Below are 24,721 nucleotides of genomic sequence, written 5' to 3'. Positions count from 1 at the left end.
TTCTTTTTTACATCTCATGGACAATACCGCTAAAATATATATTTTTATGTATTAATATATCATTGACAATTATCACATGCATACGTCAACTAAATCTTTATTGTACTTATCCTAGGCCTAATTTATCCAAAGAAAACAATTGTCCCACGACTCAGTTATGAAAAAAAACTGTATTATATTTATTAAGAAAAAGAAGGAAAAAAATCTGAATTGTAATGATTGCTTTAATTTTCTATATATATGTACAGAGAGGTCAGTCGTTTTGGTAAAGCTTTGTCTAACCACAAGTTATTAAGTTGCGAAGACGATTGCTACCAGAAACTTTTAACATGGAGAGTGAAGTTCAGCGACCACTAGCCGATTTTCCAGTGAACATATGGGAAGATATCTTAACGTGGTTTTCAAATTCTGATCTTGTATGTATATCATTTTCATAAAATTATTTATTTCATGCATGATTTATAATTAATCACTTCCATTCCATATAGGCAAGTGATACACTTAAAGAGAAGCATAGCATTCTAAAGGAGACTGTAAAGGAGTCGTTTATGGCTTCACGAGCGAATCCGATAGAGAATATCAAGTTCATCGACACGCTATGTCGCCTTGGTGTCTCCTATCATTTTGAAAAAGATATCACACATCAACTGGAGAAGTCTTTTGATTCTCTTGATTTTAATCAGAAGATAAGACAAGACGGATGTAATTTCTACACGGTTGGAATAGTTTTCCAAGTTTTTAGGCAATTCGGGTTCAAACTTTCTGCTGGTAATTGTTTTATACTATAAAACATTTCAAGTGGTTTACAAGAAATTTTCTTTGCATTTTTAGTTACGAAAAAAAACATTTGTTTGCATTTCACGTAACGCAATTTTGTATATTTACGTCTCAAGATGTATTTAACAAGTTCAAGGACGAGGATGGGAAGTTCAAAGCACACTTAGTGGCAGATGCAAGGGGCACGTTAAGCTTATATGAAGCTGCACAATGGAGTACTCCTGGAGAAGACACTCTTGATGAAGCTCTCGCTTTTTCAAATGCTCATTTAGAAGAAATTTCTTCTCGGTCTAGCCCTCATCTCGCTATACGCGTCAAGAACGCCCTAAAACATCCATTTCACAAAGGCATCTCCAGGATAGAAACGAGGCAATTTATCTCATACTACGAGGCTGAAGAGAAGTGTGACTCAACATTACTTGAGTTTGCAAAGATCGACTTTGTTGCAAATGGTGTACCGCCATGAGCTTGCTTGTGTAACAAGGTAATTATCTCGGCTGCTCAGCACATGCATATAACCGTACCTGAGATATTGGGATCTAACTCAAAATAAATATATATTAATTTTAATAGGATAAAATATAGTGTGTAAAATAATTATAAAAGAGAAACAGTTTAAATATGTAATTATTTTTATTTTTTTATCATATAATTATATCTACATAACTATATCATAATAACATTTGATAATTTTATATATTTTACCCTATAGTTATATCTCATAGCTAAATAGTAATATTTATTTCACATAATATTATATTAAAATTTTGTCTATTTTAATATAATTTAATTTAAATTTAAAATTCGCTGGGTAAACTATTTTTATGAAAATTCTTTATAACAAAATCTATAAAACAATTTTGCCACGCTTTTATTGCCGATATTTTTTTAGAAGTAGAGTTCTAAAAATGGGCTATTGAGATGTTTCATTGAAATGTCACCAAGACCGGCTCTGCAACACATACAATACAGGGACGGATCCACGTATGGAGTGGGTGTGGCACGAGCCAAATGCAAAAAGAGAGAAGTAGACATGCGAATTTTGTCGGAACCGAATTAACTGAATCAAACCAAACAAAAACTTTAGGTTTTAGTTTGGTTACCGGTTTGAGTTTGATTTATTTCGGTAGAGTTTTGAAAAATAATTTGGTTTTTGGTTTCATTTTCGATTTTCAAAATAAAAACCAAAATTAACCAAAAGCGGAATGAAACTGAACTGAACCAATTTTGCTGCAAATGCTGCACCACCAAGAGCTTGCATGTGTAACAAGTTAATTATCTCGGCTGCTCAACACATATAGCCGTACCTGAGATATCGGTGCTCTATTCAAAATAAATATATAAAGATCAAAATTTATATAGGCTTATAATAGCTTAGCGAAATAAATACTCTCACTTCAGCTTTTGTATAAATCAATTAGATGAAAAAAGTTTTAATTGTTATGGAGTGAAGTGGAAGGTCCATAACCTAGACCATAAAAGTTCAAGACTAGAGTCCATTGGGGGGTTTATGGAAGACTCATTCAACCTTAGTCTTTATGAGTTTGACCATGTCATTATGTAGAGTATCTTTGTAATCAATTCTCCCTTTGACTCCACCTTGTATGAACCACTATATATAGTGGTGTAAGCAATAAGAAATATACAACACATTCTCACAAATCTTCTCTCAAATCTTAACACGTTATCAGCACGAGACTCTCTCCACCTGAGCAATCCCATCCGCCGGCGATCATCTCTTTTCCGGCCATCTCTTCCGGCCCTCAGCCTTGCTCCGCCGGCCATGTCTATCCCTCTCACGGTTTTCCGGCCAGCTCCTCCACCTCTCTCTCAACCAGCTCATCCGCGGATCAGCTCTCTCTCACGGTGGTCCATTCAGATCAATTTGGTGTTTTCTAAAAGGTAAACTAATCTATCCATAAAATTTAAGAACACCACATATCTGAATCATGATTATTAGATCTATTTGAATCATAAAACTTATAAAAATCTATAGATCTAAAATTATCACAAATATTAATCTTGAATCTAAGATCTATATGAATCTTGATTCTAAAATTATTTGAATCTCTAAAGATCTAGGAATCTCTAAAAACTTATAAAACTTATTAATAATCTAAGATCTATATGAATCTTGTTTCTAAGAACTATTTGAAATTATAAAAGATATTAGAGAAAATCATAAACCCCTTTTAGCTAGCAAGCCTTAAAATTGGTTCCCCTTTCTCCTATTTTGATCCGGCCTTAAATCCGGATTGACTAAAGGATTGAAACCCATAATCTTTGTTTGGCCGTATTACCGGCTGTATAGCCAGATGAATAAGCTGGCCATCAAAATCTTAATCCCATTCGATGTGCTTACTGATCCAAATCGGCCCTTATCCACATCAAAATCTCAAATCCCCTTGTTTGTTTTATAACCGGATATGTATCTTGATGGTCATTATACATATCAATTCCCTAAATCCTTTTTGCTTGATTTTTATCAATCCCCTAAACTCTAAGCAATAATCGGCTGAACCCCTAAATCCAAATCCGGACATGATTTTTTTTTTCCGGCCATGACCTTTTCCGGCCACAATCTTTTCAGCCATAATCTTTCAGTCAAACCCAAAGATATCAAAACTTAAATCCTAATCAATGCATATCTTTGACCATTGATGTTTTATATTGTAACTGATCAAAATTTAAAACTTTTATGATTGTTTTAAATGCATATCTTTGACTAGGTAGAATTTATCAAAATATTATAACATATAGCTTGATTTAAATAGTTATGATATAGGCTAAAATAAATACTAAGTTGAAATCATTTGATCACATAGTTGTTTGTCAAAATTTATCTAAATCTAAACCGGCCTTGAAATCGGTTCATTATAGTTTGAACAAATGATATAAATTTATCTTGATCTAAAAACCAACCTTGAAAAGTGATTTTGTGATGATTGAATTATATACTGATCATATATAAATATCTGATAGCATCTATTAGATCAAACATGGATTAGTAAATTGTTAGATCATACACATATCATGAACTGATCATTTCCATGCATCCGCTTGTCATATAGTTTTATTAAAACTGAGCATGCATACATATAATAGATCATTCTAATCATGGGGCATTTAAAATAAAATCTAAATTGGTTCATATTGCTTGCATCTAATTAGATTAAATCGGTTATTTTTAAAGTTAAGCATGTTTGTTTAATTTGAAAACATAAACTAGCTTTGAAACCGATTGATTGAAAATCTAATTGAATTTGTTCTAGACATATCCTGAAAATTATAAAATTTTCTTGTCTTGGTTTACCCTGTAAAAGGGGGAAGGAATCGGTTTTTGCTTTATGATCTTTGAAAACCAAATATCCTCATGCATTAGGAATCACATATAGATTGTTTAAGTCCAATGCTTAGTTCTGAACATGCATTCAGCTATTTCTTGATCCATGCATTTGCTTGATTTCATCCATCTTGCTTGATCTAATTTAATAAAATAATGATTGATCCTTATTCAAATTCTAAAGGGCCTTAATACCCTATATATAATCAATCCAATTTGAATTATAATTAAAAGGATTACTAGATGCAATGATCAATTAATCATTCTCATACTAAGATTGCTTAAGCAAATAGATTATATGATTTGGGGGAAAGCCTTATTGAAATCATATACATTGATTTATTCTATTGCTTACATAGAATTCTGAGTGCTTGAATTACTCGTTAAATATTCAGATGTCGAGATTTGAACCCTCAGATTACTCTGCCTTAAATCTCTCTGGAGATAATTACCTAGAATGGGTAAAGAATACTCTTGTTGCCCTGAGATCCAGAGGACTCGGACAATGCATCAATGAGTACAATGATATCATTGACAGTGAAAGGCATAGAGCTATAACGATTATTCGTTATCATCTCACTGAGGAATTAAGAGACCTGTATCTCCATGTTGAGGATCCTTGTGACCTTTGGTTACAGTTAAGGAAAAGGTTCAAACCGGTATCGTGGCAAAAGGCCAACCATGAATGGGAGATCCTCAGATTCCAGGATTTTGAATCCGTGGACAAATATAATTCTGCTCTGATGGATATTGCTTATAGTCTTGAACTATGTGGTGAAAGGATAACACATTATTCTTTATTATATAAGACCTACTCCACATTCCATCCAAAGGATGTGCTGTTGCTACACACGGCTAAGAAGTTCACCACTTATAATGACCTTTTGTCATATCTTTTGGCTTCTGAACAAAGAAAGCAGAAAATCAAAGATACCATCAACAGATTTGACAAGCTTCAGAAAAGATACATTGAGCTAAAGAATAATGAGATGAGGCCTCCTATAGCTGATGAAGCTGAAGTTGAGCGCCATATGGCAACACATGCATTGTGAAGGCCATATTATATAATTGTCTTTTGACATTCTCATTTTCATGTTTCCTGAGTTTATGTTTCATGAATTGCTTTGATACTTTGCTTTATACACGACTTCATTAATAAAATGAATTACTTTGAGTTCATCATTATCTTATTCAAATTGTTGTTTGATAAGAAACTATATTTATATGCCTTTATTGTGCCAAGATAAATATGATCGAGGATTAATACCCCAACTCACTTTTCCAAAGAGTTCAAAGAAGCCTTTGACAAATGGCACGACATGCTCTGCCATCCAGGCTCAGTTATAAAATACTCTTGAACTCAACTGGACATTCCTTGAAAGAAAGGAAAAGAAGCTCGACCAAGGCTTTGCCTAAATGGCATTATATTCACCCTATAAGGTCCATTGAATTGAGAAGAAAAAATGGTTTCCAACAATGGACAAAAGGGAATAAGAGTACCTAAATTAAAATCGCCTAAGTGGTCGAGACTACATTCTCTATTGATCTAGTGATCAATATGATATTAGGCAAATAGCCAGGGCAATCATGTTTGATTAACCCACGAAATTTATCACTTAGATGGCATTACCATACTTAGCCATTCGGATTATGATGCAAATATTTAAAAGGGCACAAATGTTATCCCATAAGATCTCACGTGTGTGCAATATATCTATGCACAAGGGAATTTATTGTCCCAAGCACCACGAATTTGAGTATGTTCATGAGGGGGAGTGAGGACAAATCCCATGATACATGACCATACTAAAATCCGTGAAACATGGTCCACAACCATATTACATATTGGTTGAATTTGATATAAAGACCATTACCTATAAGGTTCAAATTCTAAAAGTCCATATGCTTGGGAACATTATGAGTTATAAAAGAATGAACCTGCATCAGGCCATAGTAATTATATCAGGCCATATAAGTGATCATAGATATTCCCACCTCAGACTGATATGGGTCATGAGTCCAGACATATATCATCTTAAGATATTATGAAAGAATCCACCACAAATATATGTGCCATCTAAGATCATGTGATCTTAGAAACTCATAATGAGGATTGGGAATATATGTTGGATATATATTATGAATATACTTTTTCCATAAGTTTAAAAGAAACCTTGAGCCAAAATGGGTGATCTAATTATAGACCAAGGAACAAGGATTACATAAGGTTTATGAATCCGAATATCCAACAATGAAAGGAGAAAAGTAATAAGCTGGTATAAAGAATGATAAAGAATGGTATCTACCATCTGGTATCAACCATCAATGTCTTGGCAAAGATCCTCGGACTAGAAAATAATTTATAGACGTCCATATGCTACAATGATAGCAAAATAAAATGCCAGACACATTGACCCGAGAGAAAGAATGACTATGTCATCCCAGCTTAGCACCACACGGTTTTGATGTCTTAAAGACACAACCAAGTTGCTACAAAGTCTATATAGGATAGACCAAATAAATGTTCCAAATAAAGTTCCATAAATTCTAAGGAACCTCGGAAAGAAAGAAAGGTGCATGAGATAAAATCCGAGTTTTATTAAAGGAAACCATTCCAGACATTGAGATATAAGGCTGGCCAGCTGAACAACTAGGTACCATACCATATAGCTTGGGACGCCAAGTTATAAGGTTATTAAGGTCCTAGATAATGAAATCTCAAATTGATTTATACCATGTCTGGAACTAAAAGGAACTATATATATATATATATATAAGTGTGTCGACACATACATTAATAGAAAATGCGCAAGTATGTAGCACATGAATACAAAGATATGTATCGAGGATCATAAACCCACACAAGAGTACTCATAATGAATAATGAAAGAAACGTGGGGTTTAAAGTGATATATAAAAGACGTATTGTATTGGCCATGAATATGTAAACGCCATATGATGCCCAGTGAATATATAAATCCTGAAAGAAGGATAAATCGTGAGACAGACCGGGAAAGGTCTATATAATCCAATGTGGTGGATACTACTACATATTTCACTACATATGATGTCTGGAAGAAATTCAAAAGATGTAGTATGCTATATATGACTCACTGGATGATGATGATAATATTATTAGTACAAAAAGGTTTACCAAACGATATTGAGCTCATAATCAAAAGATGAGAAAAGAAGTTCTTTTGAACAGCATTTTCCTAAAGTTGTTCACGGACTGAATTAAATTACTACATGTAAGCAAGTGAAGAGTTCTATAAGAACAATTCAAATCAGTCCATAGAGGAATTTTAAATTCCTTGTGTTTTATACTAACCAGCCTAAGATAGGTTAAATGGTTATTCATTAAACCATAGAAAAGGTTATAGACCATCACCACAAATTAGCCAAATTTTGGTAATACTTATGGTTGGTCGAATTCTCAGCATGAACCAACCAAGCTGTGGTATGAATGAATAAGCTATCATAAAGATAAGCTATAAGATCGAAGTTCATCTTTGAACAAAAGGTATAGGACCACATTATGCGTCCATATGCGACCCAACGGGTCCGACCATCATATATGAAGATAATGCAGCTTGCATTGCTCAACTCAAAGACGGGTATATCAAAGGTGACCGAACCAAACATATTCTACCCAAGTTTTTCTTTTCCCATGAGTTGCAGAAAGCTGGAGAGGCCAACGTCCTTCAGATCCGGTCTAGTGAAAACTCAGCCGACCTCTTCACCAAATCATTGCCCTCTTGCACATTCAGGAAGTTCACGCAACAAGATTGGCACGCATAGACTCAAGGACCTTCAGTGATGTCCAAATCAGGGGGAGTAATGTGTGTTGTACTCTTTTTCCTTTCTCTGGTTTTCCTTTTCACCACATTGGGTTTTGGGTTTTCCGGGAGAGGTTTTAATGAGGCAACATTAGCATGTTACAAACCCTATTTGGTTATAACATCCAAGGGAGAGTGTTATGAATCATGAAGTGGATGGTCCATAACCTAGACCATACAAGTTCAAGACTAGAGTCCATTGGGGGGTTTACATCCAGCCACATGGAAGACCCATTCCACCTTAATCTTTATGAGTTTGACCATGTCATTATGTAGAGTATCTTTGTAATCAATTCTCCCTTTCACTCCACCTTATATGAACCACTATATATAGTGGTGTAAGCAATAAGAAATATACAACACATTCTCACAAATCTTCTCTCAAATTTTAACATTAATCATTTTTTATATATTTACTCCGGTCAGTGTTTAATCAAAGGTACGTAAAGTGACTTCTTTTTGTATTCATAGTTATCTCGGAGAGAATCAATTAACCGTAGATGCAACATTTATTTTTATTTTATCATTGTTTATTATATAATTTTTTCCTAATTATTCTAGTTTATGGACTCCCATTTACATATTATAAATATGTTAAAAGATAATTCTAAAATAAAAAATAACAATTGATTTTTTAATTACATATCATATAATTTATATCTTAACTACATAATACAATTTTTTTATTATTTTTTTTTGAAACATAATTTTTTTTGAAACATTTTTTTAAATTTCTTGTATATGTTATCATATAACTTAATGTAATATTTGAATTACACACTATTAAAAAATATAAAAAATACTCTTTTGGCTCCACCAAAATTGTAATTATGAAATTCTTACACACTATTAAAATTAAGTTATAATACCAAAAATAACTTTATTATACTACACATTTGGAAGAATTTCATAGTAAGAAATTCTTCACTCTTTTCAGAATTCAACATATCCGAAAGCAAAGAACACAATGTCTGATAAGCTTACACGAAGTGCTCGGACTCAGTCTTCTGCTATATATGGTTTATGATGATTCGATTCCACCGAGTTGGCTCTCGGACTCGAGATCTTCGTAGTTTAGTATAGCCTATGTTGAAAAAGTTATTTTAATACATAATTTATTTTTAAAAATAATGTCTGAAGGCGATGGCGGAAACCCTACCGATGAAGACAGCACCCCACTCCGAATTCCAGCATCGGCGAGCCACGCTCCTCCAACTCGAACCAAACCACTCCACTGAGGAATGCCCAGAAATCGAAATCGTCGAAGGAGTTGCTTCTATTCAGATGCAATTTTTGATGAAGCATAGCTCCTTTGGAAAAGTTTCGTGGTTGGTTACTTCATTGGGGGTGCGCCCCATGTAGGTTCCATTCACGCTACTGTGAATCGAATCTGGTCATCTCCAAAAGCGGGGTCCAAAATTGATGTTCAGTTCATTGATAAGAACACGGTTTTGTTTCGTATTGACAACAATCAGATGAGGTCTAGAGTGATTGGTCGTAAGTACTGGCACATCTCCGATGTGCCACTTGTAGTGAATGAATGGTCACCGGAATCGGCGTTAAACCCTCCGGATCTTTCAGCTATGCCCGTATGGGTTGATCTCAAAGGGGTTCGTAATGGTCTTTTTTCCCAAAAAGGCCTAAAGTGTCTTACCAGAGCGGTAGGAAAGTTTGTTAAGCTTCACCCAAACACTGAGCGCTGTACGTGTCTGGATGTAGCTCGTGTGCTAGCAGAGATTGATTTGCATCAGCCTCTTGTTGAGAAGATCGTGTTCAAGGATAAAGATGGTTTGCAATGGGAGATTGAAGTGCAGTTCCCGTGGCTCCCTGCTCGGTGTAGTATCTGTCATGGCTGGGGTCATAAGAACACTGAATGTAAGGACACATGCATAAGGATGTTGAGGCGTTCAGAAGATGTAGGAGAGGAGACTAGCTTTGGTACAGTTCCCCAAGAGATTGTGGTTGTTACTACTGCTGTCATTGGTGGTACGGTACCCCAAGAGACTGAGGTTGTTACTACTGGTACTGATGCTATTGGTGCTACTGGTACTAATACTACAGAAGCTACTGCTGCTACTGGTGGTATGCTAGGCCTTCTAAAAGAATTAGAAGCCTTACCAAAGGATGGTTCCCTTCAGGCGCTGAATAGTTCTGTCTCTAAGGAAGCCAATCCAGAAAAAGTTTTGCGGATCACGCTCACTGACCCAACGATTGAAGTGTTCCCAGCAACTGAAGTAGGAGGCTGGGCAACGGTTTATGGTAAATCACACAATGAGTCTGAGACAGTTGAGATTGAGAACCAAAGTTTGGAAGAGAGATTTGCGACGGTGGAAGATCCTATTGTGGTTTCTCCATCACGTTTTAGCCCGTTGATGGGCATTGAGGAAGAGGAGGTGGCAGAAGTAGAGGATGAAGTAGAGGAGGGAGAGATACCGGAAGAAACAGGGCACCCTATTAATCGTGTTTCCTCTGCAGCTAAGAAGAGTTCATCCTCAGTGAGCCATAAATCTTCGAAGCAGAAGGTTGTACGAATAAGAGACCTGAAATTCGTCAATCGACATGGAAACTCTAAAAAAACTTCCGTTAGGAAGTTATGACGTCATTTTTCTCATGGAATATGTCTGGCTTCAATATGTCACGCAAGCACCGCGCTCTCTGGAGTTGGATACAAACAGAAAAGCCATTGTTTGGTTGTCTAATGGAAACAAGGGTACGTGAGGAGAACCAGAGGAAGTGTATGGATGCAGCAATGCCATCCTGGAACTCAATAACAAATTATGATCATCATCATTTAGGGTGAATCTGGTTTTGTTGGTCTGATAGAGTTGTTGTTACGCTGCTGCACCGGAGTGCTCAAATGATTACTTGTGCAGTTAAAGTCCCTGAAACTGGCGAGCAGTTCATTTGTTCAGCAATTTACGCCTTTAACACAGCAGCAGAGAGGAGTCATTTATGGAGAGAGATTAGGGAGACGCAATCAGCCCATGCTCATCTGAATTTGCCTTGGGTAATGCTGGGCGACTTCAATGTCACGCTATCATCAAGTGAGCATTCTCGCAGTTTGGACTATCGGACAGATCAGATTGGTTTGAGGGCTTTTCAGGAGGTTTTGACGGACTGTTCTCTGGTTGATTTTTCTTATGGAGAGGCTCTTTTCACTTTGTGGAACAAGAGGGACGAGGATCCAATAGGGAACAAGTTGGACAGAGCTCTAGTCAATGGAGACTGGCTGCGTCATTTTCCCAATTCCCATGCTTACTTTGATGCTGGAGGAGTATTAGATCATGCTAGGTGTTTGATCAGACTAACTGGAATACATGATTATGTGAGTAAACCTTTCCGTTTCTTTAATTTCTTGGCAGAAAACGAGGAGTTTTTGCCAACCATTCAGGAAACCCAGAGCTCAACTGCTAGGCTGTTCCACTCCCGTACAGCACTTTCCTCTTTTCACAAAAAGCTGAAAATGCTAAACCCGGTTCTGCGGACTTTGAACCGTACGCATTATGGAGACCTTCCCAGCCGAACCAAACAAGCTTTTGAGGAACTGTGTGAGTGCCAGAATAGGGTATTGTCTGATCCTACCGCAGAAAATTTTTCGCAAGCAGCAGAAGCTTATGACAAGTGGAATAAACTGGCTCGTATTGAGGAGAAGTTTTATAGGCAGAAGTCATGCATTCGTTGGCTTCAGGCAGGAGATCAAAACACATCTTTCTTTCATCGATCAGTTCAAGCTCGAGCTACCCAGAACACCATCCGCAGGCTGGTAACAGAGCAAGGGGAAGTGCTCACGGCCCCTAGTGACTTTAAAAGAGAAGCAGTGGCCCATTTTCAACGTTTTCTGCAGGCGCATGAGCAAACACAGGAGATTTCGATTGAGTCTCTGCAGGATTTATAGACGTACAGATGTCCTACTGCTGCCTCGACATCCTTGGTATCTCCAGTCACTGCTCAAGAAATCTATGAGGCTCTCCTATCTCTCCCCAATGATAAAGTCTCAGGACCAGATGGGTTTACTAAGGAGTTTTATGTTGCTGCCTAGAAAGTAATTGGTTAGGATTTCATCACAGCGATCCAGTATTTTTTCCTTTTCATGTTCTTACCGTCAGGTATTAATGCGACGATACTCTCCCTTATCCCCAAGACTGAGAATGCTGAGAAGATGAAAGACTTTCGCCTCATTGCCTGCTGTAACCTACTCTATAAGGTCATCTCAAAGGTTCTTGCGAACAGGCTGAAAGTGATCTTTCCAGATGCAGTTGAGCCAAACCAGAGTGCTTTTATCACAGGAAGACTTCTTCAGGAAAATGTGTTGTTCGCATCGGAGCTGGTGAATGGCTACCATAAAACCTCTACTACGCAGAGAAGTGCAATTAAATTTGACATCTCAAAGGCTTTTGACACTGTCAAATGGTCCTTCATTACCTCCGTTTTGAAAGCAATGGGTCTTCCGCTTCAATTTGTTCATTGGATTCGACTATGTATATGTACTGCAGCATTTTCTATCTCTGTTAACAGCAGTCTGGAGGGTTTCTTTACCAGTGCTAGGGGCATCAGGCAGGGCAGTTCGCTCTCGCCGTACTTATGTTATCCTGAGTAATGTGCTAACTAAGCTCCTTAACAAGGCAGCAGAGGCTGGGAGGTTTCAATATCACCCGCAATGTCGAGGAGTCAAACTTACACATTTGAGTTTTGTAGATGACATAGTCGTGTTCACAAACGGTACAGTTGGCTCACTTCAAGGCGTCGTGGAGGTCATGCAGAATTTTGCGACCATGTCAGGATTACACATCAATGCTACTAAATCCACAATTTTTGCATCTGGACTGGACGTGGCACCCCTTCTTGCAGCAGCGGCTAGCCTGGGTATCAGTGCTGGTTCCCTTCCTATCCGTTACCTAGGTATGCCTCTGATGACTAAATCTTTAACGCCTCTTGATTATGAACCGTTGATCGACAAGGTGAGCAGTAAATGCTAAGCTGGTCCAACAAAAGCTTATCATTTGCTGGAAGGCTTCAGCTCATCAACTCTATTATCACGAGTACAGTCAACTTCTGGAGCTCAGCTTTTTTGCTTCCCGCTAAATGTCTTGAAACTATTCAAAGTATGTGCTGCGCTTTTCTCTGGTCAGGATCACCCACACAAACTCATAAAGCTAAGGTAAGCTGGGCAGAGCTTTGTTGCCCAAAGGACGAGGGCGGCCTGGGGGTCAGAAGACTGAGGGATTCCTCAATGGTATTTGCCTTAAAGCTTATTTGGCGTCTGTTTACTCAGCATACATCACTTTGGGTCTGTTGGGTTAAGCATTATCTGCTCAAAGATAGCTCCTTTTGGGACATTAGGGACACTCAAAAAGGTTCGTGGATGCGGAGAAAACTTCTCAAGTTGCGTGGTGGCATATGGATTTCTAAAGTTTGAGGTTCATGATGGGAACTCTACTTATTTCTGGTTTGACAATTTGCTGGATATGGGGCGTCTAATTGATATCACAGGTGCAGCGGGAACAACATATCTTGGGCTACCTTGTAGAGCCAAGGTTACTGATGCGGTAAATGAGAATGGCTGGTCTATTCGAGGACAGAGAAGCAGACACTACCACGACCTCTATACTACCATTATAGATCAACCGGTCCTTGCTCCTCAAAATGGGAAAGATGCAGTTCTCTGGAAGTTTGGCGATGATGATTATCATGACTCGTTCTCAACTTCAAAAACTTGGGAACAAATTCGCAATAAAAGAGAACCAGTGGGGTGGAGCAAGGTCATCTGGTTTACACTGGGAGTGCCTCGATTCTCTTTTATCACCTGGTTAGCAGTCAAGAACAGGTTGTCAACAGGTGATAGGATGCGTTCTTGGGGTATGATTCAAGGGTGCCCTTTATGTGGAGAACCAGACGAGACAAGGGATCACCTCTTCTTCGCATGTCATTATTCATTTACGGTATGGCATGGACTGGCAAACCACATTCTTGGTACTCATACTGATCCGGACTGGCACTTGACGTTGAGCCATCTGCAGGGTGTCGGGGGAAGTAGTCTTGATACCATCCTTATCAAAGTACTGCTCTTTCAGACGACTATATATCACCTTTGGAGGGAGCAAAATGCGAGAAGACACCATACAAGTTGGATGACAGCAGATGCTATGTGCACTGTGATAGACAAGGCGTTGCGAAATCGTATCTCATCACTAAAGTATAAAGCCGATCAAAATTTCTCAGGCCTTATGCAGCGTTGGTTTTATCACACTATGTAGATTTGATCTTTTTCATTCATTCGAACTCTTGATTTACGCTTAGGTAGCAAGATAAAGTAGTCCCATATTCTTTTGTAAATGTCAATTCCCTAAAAGGATGAATAAATTTGAAATTTCATCAAAAAAAATTAAGAAATTTACATACACAACTGTTAATATTGATAAAATTATGTAGATTTGATCTTTTTCATTCATTCGAACTCTTGATTTACGCTTAGGTAGCAAGATAAAGTAGTCCCCTATTCTTTTGTAAATGTCAATTCCCTAAAAGGATGAATAAATTTGAAATTTCATCAAAAAAATTAAGAAATTTACATACACAACTGTTAATATTGATAAAATTATGGGTGCATGTGCCCCATTAATGTTGTACTGCTTTAGCCCCTGGTTAAAGCTGAGAATTAAAGAATTTAATAAATAATTTTTTTTTGTTTCACAAAAATTATAATTTTTGTTTCAATGTAACTTTTAGCTTCTTCACCTATTTTGCCCATATTTATTATGATAATAACTACAAATAATAATTTTTTAAAATAAATTATGTATTAAAATAAACTTTTTCAACATAAGCTATACTAAACTACGAATTATGTATTTGACCAATCACTTTCTAGGCAGCAACATAAAACTCCTTAGTAAACCCATCGGCTCGTGAGACTTTATCTTAATTTTCAGCTAGCTAAAATGGACAAAGTCTTCATGTGTACTCCCGACATCTCATGTTCGTTCTCAAATTTGTTATTTTTATGAGTTTATGCACCCACTAATAAAGTTTTCTAGACTGGCCCCGTCTATTAGTCCATAACTGGTATTTATTTGAAAGTGGAGTCCCATAAAAAAGGGCCATTAAAATGTTTCATGAAAATGCCATCAAGACTGGCTCTGCAACACATATACATAATTATACATATAGTTTTGGTCTGGCATGTACTTGACCTTCTTCACTACATTTCAGGTGGCACAAAGAAGTGGAATTTGAATCTAAGATAACGTACACAAAACATAGAGTAGCCGAGGCGTACCTGTGGGCACTTGGAACATACATTGAGCCTGAATATTCTCAAGCACGAGTTACATTAGCTAGTGTAGTCATCTTACTCACAGCGCTTGATGATATGTATGATGCATATGGCACAGGAGGGAACTTGATCAATTCACATATGCATTGGAAAAGTACTCGTTTCGCAAAAAGATAAATGATTTTTATATTTTTCGTATTTTTCGATGGCAGGCTTATAACATGGTTTGCCCTAACAGGTGGCTTCCCGAAGCCCCTACGGGGATACACAGCATGAAACATCTTTACCGTGTCACAATAGATTTCTATGATAAACTCGAGGAGGAGCTTGAAATGCAAGGAAAGTCAGGTTGTGGCTCACATCTTAAGAAATCAGTTAAGACCTTCAATAATCACTTTTAAGAACACTAATTGTTGTTTTCTCTTTTGAAGCATATTTAGTTCTAACTGAATTTTCATTATCAGTTGAAATCAACAGCCAATGGATATATGCAAGAGGCGAAGTGGTTGAGAAAGGATTACACTGCCAAATTTGACGAGTATAAAGAGAATGCTATCTTGTCTTCCGCTTACTATACCATGATGGCCATGACATTTGCGGGAATGGGAGATTTCGCGAAACTCGATGCTTTTGAATGGTTAAGCTCACAACCTAAAATAAGGATAGCTTCTGAGATAATATGTCAATTCACAAATGACATTACTAGCTACGAGGTGAGCACCAACATCTGATTTTAAGCTCCTAAATATATTTTAAGTAGCTAGGATGACAAATGGGTGGTCCGTGTCAAAAACATAATGGGCCAATCGTAGACATAGTCATATACGAAGTGGAATCAAATGGCTAAGCCCAATTTTGTCTGTGGAGAAAAATTGGATGGATTACGTAGACATTGGTTGGTCCAAAATACTTAAAATTAGGTTAAAATGACTTGGAGGAAGTCATCAATGTTCACACAAATAAAATGTTCATTTAGACATGGACAGTCCATTGAAAACATTTGTTTGCCAAAGTATTGAATACATTTGACATGTTATAATTGCAGTTTGAACACAAAAGGGAGTATGTAGCGACATGCATCTAATCCATTAAAATAGAGTCCTATTTGAAATTATCATGGTATAATTTTTTTGGACCTATTGAAAATGTCATGACTAAATATAACACACACTTCATATCTCTCTTATTAATAATGTATATAATTTTCACTAAGGGTACAATTATCATCTAATTCTTAGAATATTCGACTGAATTAAAGTTAACATACCTCATATTTGACAATTATATGATTTAACCTAATTCATACACGTTTTTTTTTTGGATTGATACACGTTTTTTTCCCAATTCAGTTCTTCTGTGTTTGTGCATCTCATCATCATCTATCAGCAATGGCTATTTGTTCTGTAGTGAGTAGAAAAACCCTAGACAGCTTGAAGGAGATGTCTTCAAGATTTCTGGGTTTCCTCAGAATCCTATCATTTACGCTTCCTGATCTTAACTACGATTACAATATGTTGGAGCCATCGACAGCTTCGAGATTATGCAGACGTATCACCAGAAGCATCACCCACTAATTACAACCATTTCCTTGAGTAGCTGGATCAGGCTGTGAACAAGGAGATGCTAGCAGAATGCCATAAAGTTAAACAGTGGAGGTTTTTTGAATTTTTTTAATTTTTTTTATCTCGGCTCTGTTTTGTTCTGTTGGTTGTGGAACAAGAAGATGCTTCCATGGTCGTCAAGTTGTAGAATACCATAAAGTTAAACAGTGGAGGTGTTTTGAATTTCTTTTAATTGTTGATCTCGACTATATTGTGTTGTATTGGTTGGATCTCAGAATAGATAAATATAAAAGTTACAGTCTTTTGATCAATCAAGTTGAGTTAAAGAAGTTTAGTTGTTAAGGTATTTGAGTTAGTAGAGAAATCTGGTTTTGCTGATCAGTTTAGTTGTGGTGAGTATAGTCTGATATCAAGAAGGAATCTCTTTTAGAGCGGATTCAAAGTTTGATTAGTAATGAAAGCTGGTTTAGGAGGTTCTAAAGGCTACTGAGCCTTGAGCTCAGAACCAAATATATATGATTGATAGTTTAAGGAAACCCAAGAAAAAATCGAGCAGAAGTTTTGGGTTTTATCTTTGTTCTTGATGTTTCCCCAAAAAGCAATGGAGAATGAGTGTTTTTTGTGTGTAAGAGAATGAAAGTGATTGACTTTATTACTAATGTACAAGTCATGTGAACCACTCATTTTTGGACGAACCTTGCTGCTGTCAACATGAGTTTGTAGTCTCTTTATGTATCTTCAATTACTGTTCTTTGCTTAATGGTGTGTATTTGTAACATATTACAGCAAGTTCGTGGAGAGCAACTGAAGGGTGCTTTTGGTGGCGCCATAAACACTAACTTTAGCCTCTAGAAGGTTTGGTGAAAAGAATGAGTATTGAAATTACTGTTCTGCAAACAAATCATGATGAGTGTTAGTATTTAAATTTTTAGGATAGCAACGAGCCTATATCAGTATGGATAACTTACAAAAACAGAAAGAATAGATCTCCAAAAATTTTCCTAATCGAGTTCCTAAAGGTAGAGTACATGTATAGATTTTAAAAACTCATAAACTGATTAGTTTATATTGGGCCAATGGTTTATAACTTTTTTTCAGTGGGTTAGAAATTAATTTTTACCCCTCTACAAAAAATATGATTCTAATATCAAACATTTGTTTGATTAATTCTAATAATCAAATAACTGACCAAGTAAAGAGGCAAACAAAAATTCATAAAGCACAATTCTATTATTTTTGTCATATCGAAATAAATCACAATACGTAATAACATTTGAAACTAAATTAAAAATGTATAAAAGCAAAGTACAGTAAGTAAGATTTTTTTTAACTTTCTTTAACTTTTAATATTGGTTTTCCTCTTATTTTTCATCATTGATTATTTTTTGTATCAAATATTCCAATGATGAGTTGATATTTATAATAGACACTGTAAGATAGTCTAATAAAATTCTAAGAACCCACAAAACAACTTTGCCGACCCCTATTTATAGAAAGTGTAAGATATGGTATACAAACACTTATATTAAAAATGAGTTCAAATATATTATTAGTGTTTTTTTGTTTGTCATCATATTATTAGTGTTATATACAAAGAAATTGTTGATGAAACATTAGGTGATATCTAAATTAATTTATATTAATAATTAATTTTATATTGTGTAAATTAAAAATGTCAGTACATTTTTGTTTATATTTATCTTAACATTACCCTTTATTCTTTTGTCTACAATAATATAAAATTAGTTATATCTATACATGTAGAGAAATATCATTATGTCCAAATAAAAAATAATGTAAACCACAAATTTGAAACAGATTTAATAGATTAGATAACAAACATTATGATAAAAGCAAAAATAGTTCTCCTCGCAACATAAACTCAATACATTGTAAAAGAAAAAATAACATTATATATAGCAGAATAATATACATTAAAAATACACAATAATATAATAGTATAGTCACACCGGTATATCTCATAAACAAATTAATAATAACACCATAAAAGTGATACTTAACCGCACATGGCGCGGGTCGTATCTAGTTGACTGTTATATGAAGCAATTTTGTGTTTCTAAGGAACAAGCCGTTCAAGTAATAGCGAACATTGTTTCAACTGCTTGGAAGGACTTGAACCGAGAGCTAATGAGGCCTCACTCATTTTGTTTCCCTTTCTTGATCAGAATTCTTAACCTTTCGCGTGTCATCGATGTTTTCTATAGGTATACAGACGCTTACACCAACCCCAAGTTCTTGAAAGAGCACATTGTCTCTTTGATCATTGAAAATATCCCCAATTGAGAATGTTCTCTTGGTGGTGATTATACCAATCTATGGAAATGGTACTGATCCATTACGCAAACTGTGAGAACCAAAATTCAGACCGTCAATTTTCGTTTAGTTTAGGAAAATCAAGAAACCCTAACTTTCTCAGAGGTCCGGATTCTCTGCGAAAGCCAACGACAAGTAACCAAATAAATGCGGAAAATATGTAAAGACAATAAAGCGAGTTTAGAAAGAGTTGATCTTATTTCGAATCCGCGTAAGAGCGTTTCTATCATTGCAAAAGATTACAAAAGCTTCGGCCGCAAGAGCTGTCAGCGAGGTCCCTAGTTCTAACGACCAAAAACCTTCAACCTAGTTGAGTCGCAGCTCGATAACAACAAACAAAAAAGATATGAAAAAAGGTTTTGATTTGATTTCGGATTGAACCTTACGCAAGGCTGCCTATGTACCTCTTTCAAGGATCAAGCCGAAAATAGTTCGATTGAAAGAGTAGAATAAGAGATCGAACTGCCTGGGCGAGTTCGTCTAGTAATCGGGTGCAAATCATAGAAACAGAGCATGTCGAGAATAATGCCTAAAAGTTTCTAAGTGCAGAGAGTTCTAAGTTTAAAAGAATTTTCCCCTTGCCTCTTCAACCTCGACGTCCTTATATATTCCTCCTAGAGGCGGTTTGCTCTTTCCCTTTCTGCCCTTGGTCGAGTTTATCGCTTCGCGGAAATATTCCATTTTCCTTCGATCTTCGTGTTTATCTTTGGAAACTTCACATTTATCCTCCGAATTTGACATTTATCTTCTCCTGCATAACAAAAGATAAACGGTCATAACGATTGGGCTTGATTTGGTATAAAATCGTAAGTGGGCTCTTAGCCGTATTCTGGGCCCTTTCGGGTCGTTTTCCGACTTAGGCGTTTTTACGATTTTATAAAAAGAGCGCTTTCGAAACGACGTCGATTCCGAAGAACATTCAAATTCCTCGTATAGCTTAAGAAATTTGAGGTGTTCAGCTTACTGTTGCCGTTTTATACGATCAACCCGAATGTTATTCGAGAGACCGAGTTCCCGCGGTTTTTAAGTCGTAAAGTTCCAACGATGCCTCCGATCGAGACGAAACAAGAATGAGTTCGATGCAATCTCGGGAGAGGAGTTACTAGGACGAGGTGAAGACGGATTCCGGTCGATCCAGCTCGGCCGTTCGCCGAACTGGACTGGTCCAGCTCGGCAAACGGTCGAGCGGAATCCGTGTTTGATGATCAAGTTTGTTTGTTTCTACGAACTGATCTTTAGACCTTTGATAGTTTTTCCGTTCTTTCCCGACTTCATTTTTTTCTAATGAAGAGAAATCTTCTCGGACGTCTTTTCTGACATTGATTCCGTCGTGACCGATTTTGACCTCAACAGTTAGCCCCCCAGCTCGTTAGAACCATGAGCTTCTAGCATGAGGTTCTAGCGAGTGGCTTAGGCAAGTTAGGCGGAATTAATGGTTGAAAAGGTCCGTCGTAAGTGGTCTTCTCGCTCTTCTAAGAGTGGAACGCGATAAGATTGGGGCTCACCTTATGACGGCTGCCTACGTACCCTTGTTGAAGGGATCAAGCCTTTCATAGTTCGTTTTGGAGTTAAGGTTCTTATGACATGTTTTCCAGCGAGACCTTTACGGTCTAGTTTATATGTAGAGGTTATCAGGCATGTTGCTGCCGATGGCATTTTATATGGTTGTAGAGGGAAGACTACGATTTGTCATCTCGTAATCTAACTCTGTGCGTACTGCTATATATGTGATCTGTTTCGAGAGTTTTTCGCAGTGCGTAAACTTGCGGGATTTCTGAAGACGCTCGAATATTAGCCAAGAGAAAAATTTTGGGATCTCGTATCAGGGTGTTTGATATTATGCCTAGAGATGTTAGAGACCAGTGTGCTCGGTTTAGGGCAAGACCTAGGTCTAATCACGGCTTTAGGGGGTGCGATTACTACTTCAACTTACGTTTCCCGTATCATTTTTGACCTGATTCCATCCCGTTTTAAAGTCCATGATATGTTCTCGGTTTACGTGACTTGTATGGTAGGAAACGAGCATCTCTTCGAGGAAAATTTTAAGTCTCCCGAAAGTGCTGACCAAAATTTTGGATTTTTTTTATATAGCGATGTTACCCTTGTGCCGGGTGTTTGAGAGCGATCTCTACGAGATGGCTTAGTCTGTTTAGGACGTTGAGAGTTTGTTGTGATCAGCAACAAATTTATCGGCAGATATTACCGTTTTTGACTCTTCGCAAAGGATACGTGTTTGAGAAGATGTTAGTGCGTATGACTGTTTAGTCTTCCAAGAAGGTGTTTTTATCGAGAAATGTATTTTTGTCGAAAAAACTTATTCTTCAAGCGTCTGCGACGTCTCGCGATACTGAAGGTTGGTTTTTTCTTTTGCATGTCGTGTTTTCGTGTTGCAAGAGTTTAGTCTTAACCCAACGTCGGAGAAACATTTTTGGTTTGTCTGCGGATGTTCGCAGCCAAAACTGTTATTATTGTTCGGATGCTAATAGTTTGATTTGCAATCGAGGAATTAGGACCGAGGGGACGCATAAATTTGTCCATGGGAAGAAGCGTTTTCCTTCATAGTGCTTTGTGAAGTGTTGGCCTACCAAGATCTATTATGTGCCTTTTTGAGGATGTTTCGTATAGCTCTAGGAGTTTTGTTACGAATTTTTCCTTACATGCCGCGTATTATGGATAAAACATAGCGGGCTAAAAGTGAATTGTGGAATGTATCGAACTTGGTCGATTGTCGACAAGTTTAGGTTTTCCGTTAAACATTTTGTTGTTAGGACTGAGTTTCGTTACGAATAATTTATCATAAGATTTCCGACTATGGACTATACGATAATTATTCCCTTAATAGTCACACGACGTTTTTTAAACAAATCGTAGATTGTCGTTTAGCCGTTAAGTGATGGAACGATGGTTTCTCAAATAGTTCGGCTTGGCGTGAAGGATGTGTTCACTCAGATAGCCAACGACGTTGTAGGTCAAGGATTAGACCATGGTACTTTCGTGTTAACATTAAGGTCATTTTAGTTTACGATCATTCTTAAAGGGCATGCAGAATTCTAGTTCTGACTTTTACTTGAATTACTTGTGAGTTTTCCTTTTGAGATTTTCACTGTCTCGTTCTTCTTGTTTATTTTGGCCTTTTCAGGCGGTTAAACAATAACAGTCTTTCAGGAATTTGCCCTGGGTCTCTATCCAAGATTGAGGGACTTACTCTAGTGTATGTCCCTAAACTCTGCTTCCTATCGTTTCCACGGTCTTATAAAATATCATTTGAATGATATTTAACCAACTTATTCTGTTATTGATTCTTAATGTGCAGCGACATTTCTTATAACAATCTTAGCGGTTCGCTGCCAAAAGTGTCTGCCAGAACTTTCAAGTAAGCTTTACTAGCCTTATCCAAGGTTATATCTCTCCAGTGAAGCGAAATTAAATTTGTTTTAGTTTCTTGGAATCTTAAGGGTGATCGGAAACACTTTAATCTGTGGCCCAAAAGCTGTTGCAAACTGTTCTGCTGTCTTCCCGAAGCCTCTCACGCTTCCACAAGACGATCCATCAGGTATTAGCCGTCTGCTTCTACTTTTGCTTCGATGGTGACCTTTTCACTTACTTCTTTGGTTGTTTTTGTTCTAGATGAATCAGGAACTCGTACAAATGGCCATCACCTAGCTGTTGCATTCGCCGCAAGCTTCAGCGCAGCATTTCTAGTCATATTTACAAGTGGAATGTTTCTCTGGTGGAGATATCGACGTAACAAGCAAATATTTTTCGACGTTAATGGTTAGTATCTTGAAAAATTCTCTGCTTTTGCATCATCTTGTGCTTGTTACAACAGTCCCATCTTAATAATGGATATTTTAGCAGAACAATATGATCCAGAGGTGAGCTTAGGACACTTGAAGAGGTATACATTCAAAGAGCTTAGATCGGCAACCAATCATTTCAACTCAAAGAACATTCTCGGAAGAGGCGGATACGGGATTGTGTACAAAGGACACTTAAGCGACGGATCTTTGGTGGCTGTAAAGCGTCTCAAAGACTGGAACATAGCCGGCGGAGAAGTGCAGTTTCAGACAGAAGGAGAGACTATAAGCTTGGCTCTTCATCGCAATCTCCTCAGGCTTCGAGGTTTCTGTAGTAGCAACAATGAGAGAATCTTGGTCTACCCTTACATGCCTAACGGAAGCGTGGCTTCCCGCTTAAAAGGTAATGCAGTTTCTTTAACCAACTTTTCGGTATTTTCCCGCTCTTTTTCGAGAGTTTTAAATTTTGCTGCAACTTTTTTTAGATCATATCCGAGGAGAACCAGCATTAGACTGGTCGAGAAGGAAGAAGATAGCGGTTGGTACGGCAAGGGGATTAGTGTATCTCCATGAGCAGTGTGACCCGAAGATTATACACCGTGATATGAAAGCAGCTAACATTTTGTTAGATGAATTAAGACTTTGAGGCAGTTGTTGGTGATTTCAGGTTAGCCAGGCTTCTAGACCATAGAGACTCACATGTTACGACGGCCGTTCGTGGAACTGTTGGCCACATTGCACCTGAGTACTTGTCCACTGGTCAGTCCTCGGAGAAGACTGATGTGTTTGGCTTTGGTATACTGCTTCTTGAGCTCATTACGGGTCAGAAGGCTCTTGATTTTGGCCGTTCCTCACACCAGAAAGGGGTCATGCTCGATTGGGTAAGCTTCTTTACTCTGTTTCTTGCTTCACTTCCTAGAATCTTGGAGGTAATTGATCGCAATTCTGGTTTATTTCGGTTCAGTCTTGCTTGAGAGGATACTTAAACCAACATAAAATTTGAAATTAACCATAATTTGGATTCAGAGCGGTTTAGATTTAAACTCGGTATTGGTCTAATCTCGGTTATGTTCCATGATTGTGATTTGGAAGAGATTTAGAACTTTTGGTTCCAGTTGGATCACTTTCATTAGCATAATAAGCTTTAAATTTGGTTCGGTCTAGATTGAATTGCGAGTCATATCGAAGAAAGACTAAATTTCAATTTGGTTTGGTTTATTGGTCTGAGAAATGAGACATGTTAAAAATGGCAGGTGAAGAAGCTGCATCAAGAAGGGAAACTAAAGCAATTAATAGACAAAGATCTTAACGACAAGTACGATAGAGTGGAGCTCGAAGAAATAGTTCAAGTTGCTCTTCTTTGCACTCAGTTCAATCCATCTAATCGACCTAAAATGTCCGAAGTTATGAAGATGCTTAAAGGCGACGGCTTGGCTGAGAGATGGGAATCGTCGCAGAACGGTGGGGCGGCGTCGCTGCCACCGCCCTTGCCATCGGGGGTGGTGATTTCATCGCCGCGGATGAGGTATTACTCTGATTATATCGAAGAATCATCTCTTGTCGTCGAAGCCATTGAGCTCTCTGGTCCTCGATGAAGAGTGGTGATCATTAGGCCTGGGACGGATCGGGTATCCGGGCAATTTTAAGATATCCGGATCCTTATCCGGCGGATCCATAATTTTACTATCTTTATCCGGATCCGGGGTTCGCGGATATACGGGTGTCGGATATCCTTCTAAAAATTATAATATCCGGCGGATATCCGGATCCGGATTTGGATCCTTAAAATAAATAAA

The 24,721-nt window shown here is 37.4% G+C and overlaps 2 protein-coding genes across 5 annotated transcripts; both read left to right on the top strand.

The window, feature by feature from the left end:
• Positions 1–253: 253 nt before the first annotated feature.
• Positions 254–18,253, top strand: LOC106392754. 4 transcript variants are annotated; one of them, XR_007322321.1, is made up of 6 exons: positions 254–394; positions 489–768; positions 894–1,261; positions 2,469–2,679; positions 15,169–15,386; positions 15,471–18,237. XR_007322321.1 is itself a non-coding variant. In XM_048754346.1 (3 exons), the coding sequence occupies exon 1, from the start codon at positions 9,435–9,437 to the stop codon at positions 10,554–10,556; it is 1,122 nt and encodes a 373-aa protein (XP_048610303.1). In that variant the 5' UTR covers positions 2,726–9,434; the 3' UTR covers positions 10,557–15,386; positions 15,471–15,606; positions 15,697–18,253. The 4 variants fall into 4 exon arrangements, 2 of the variants coding, with proteins under 2 accessions (XP_048610303.1, XP_048610301.1); XR_007322320.1 differs by having other exon boundaries at positions 259–416; positions 15,471–16,554; XM_048754346.1 differs by lacking the exons at positions 254–394; positions 489–768; positions 894–1,261; positions 2,469–2,679 and having other exon boundaries at positions 2,726–15,386; positions 15,471–15,606; positions 15,697–18,253.
• Positions 18,254–22,168: 3,915 nt separating this feature from the next.
• On the top strand, positions 22,169–24,721 carry LOC106430396 (protein NSP-INTERACTING KINASE 3). The gene is given in 9 exon segments (XM_048755629.1): positions 22,169–22,206; positions 22,268–22,339; positions 22,442–22,501; positions 22,584–22,681; positions 22,756–22,902; positions 22,987–23,328; positions 23,411–23,562; positions 23,564–23,806; positions 24,179–24,721. Coding segments are annotated over 9 exon segments (1,494 nt in total). The 3' UTR covers positions 24,521–24,721.

This window comes from Brassica napus, chromosome C4 (assembly GCF_020379485.1).
Source record: "Brassica napus cultivar Da-Ae chromosome C4, Da-Ae, whole genome shotgun sequence".
NCBI classification, from domain to species: Eukaryota; Viridiplantae; Streptophyta; class Magnoliopsida; order Brassicales; family Brassicaceae; genus Brassica; species Brassica napus.
The sequence above is the reverse complement of the archived record's forward strand: the minus strand, read 5'-3'. Positions and strand labels throughout refer to the sequence as shown.

Excerpts from the sequence above, each read along its gene's own strand:
- LOC106392754 (XM_048754346.1), top strand. The coding sequence starts at position 9,435 with ATGAGGTCTAGAGTGATTGGTCGTAAGTACTGGCACATCTCCGATGTG.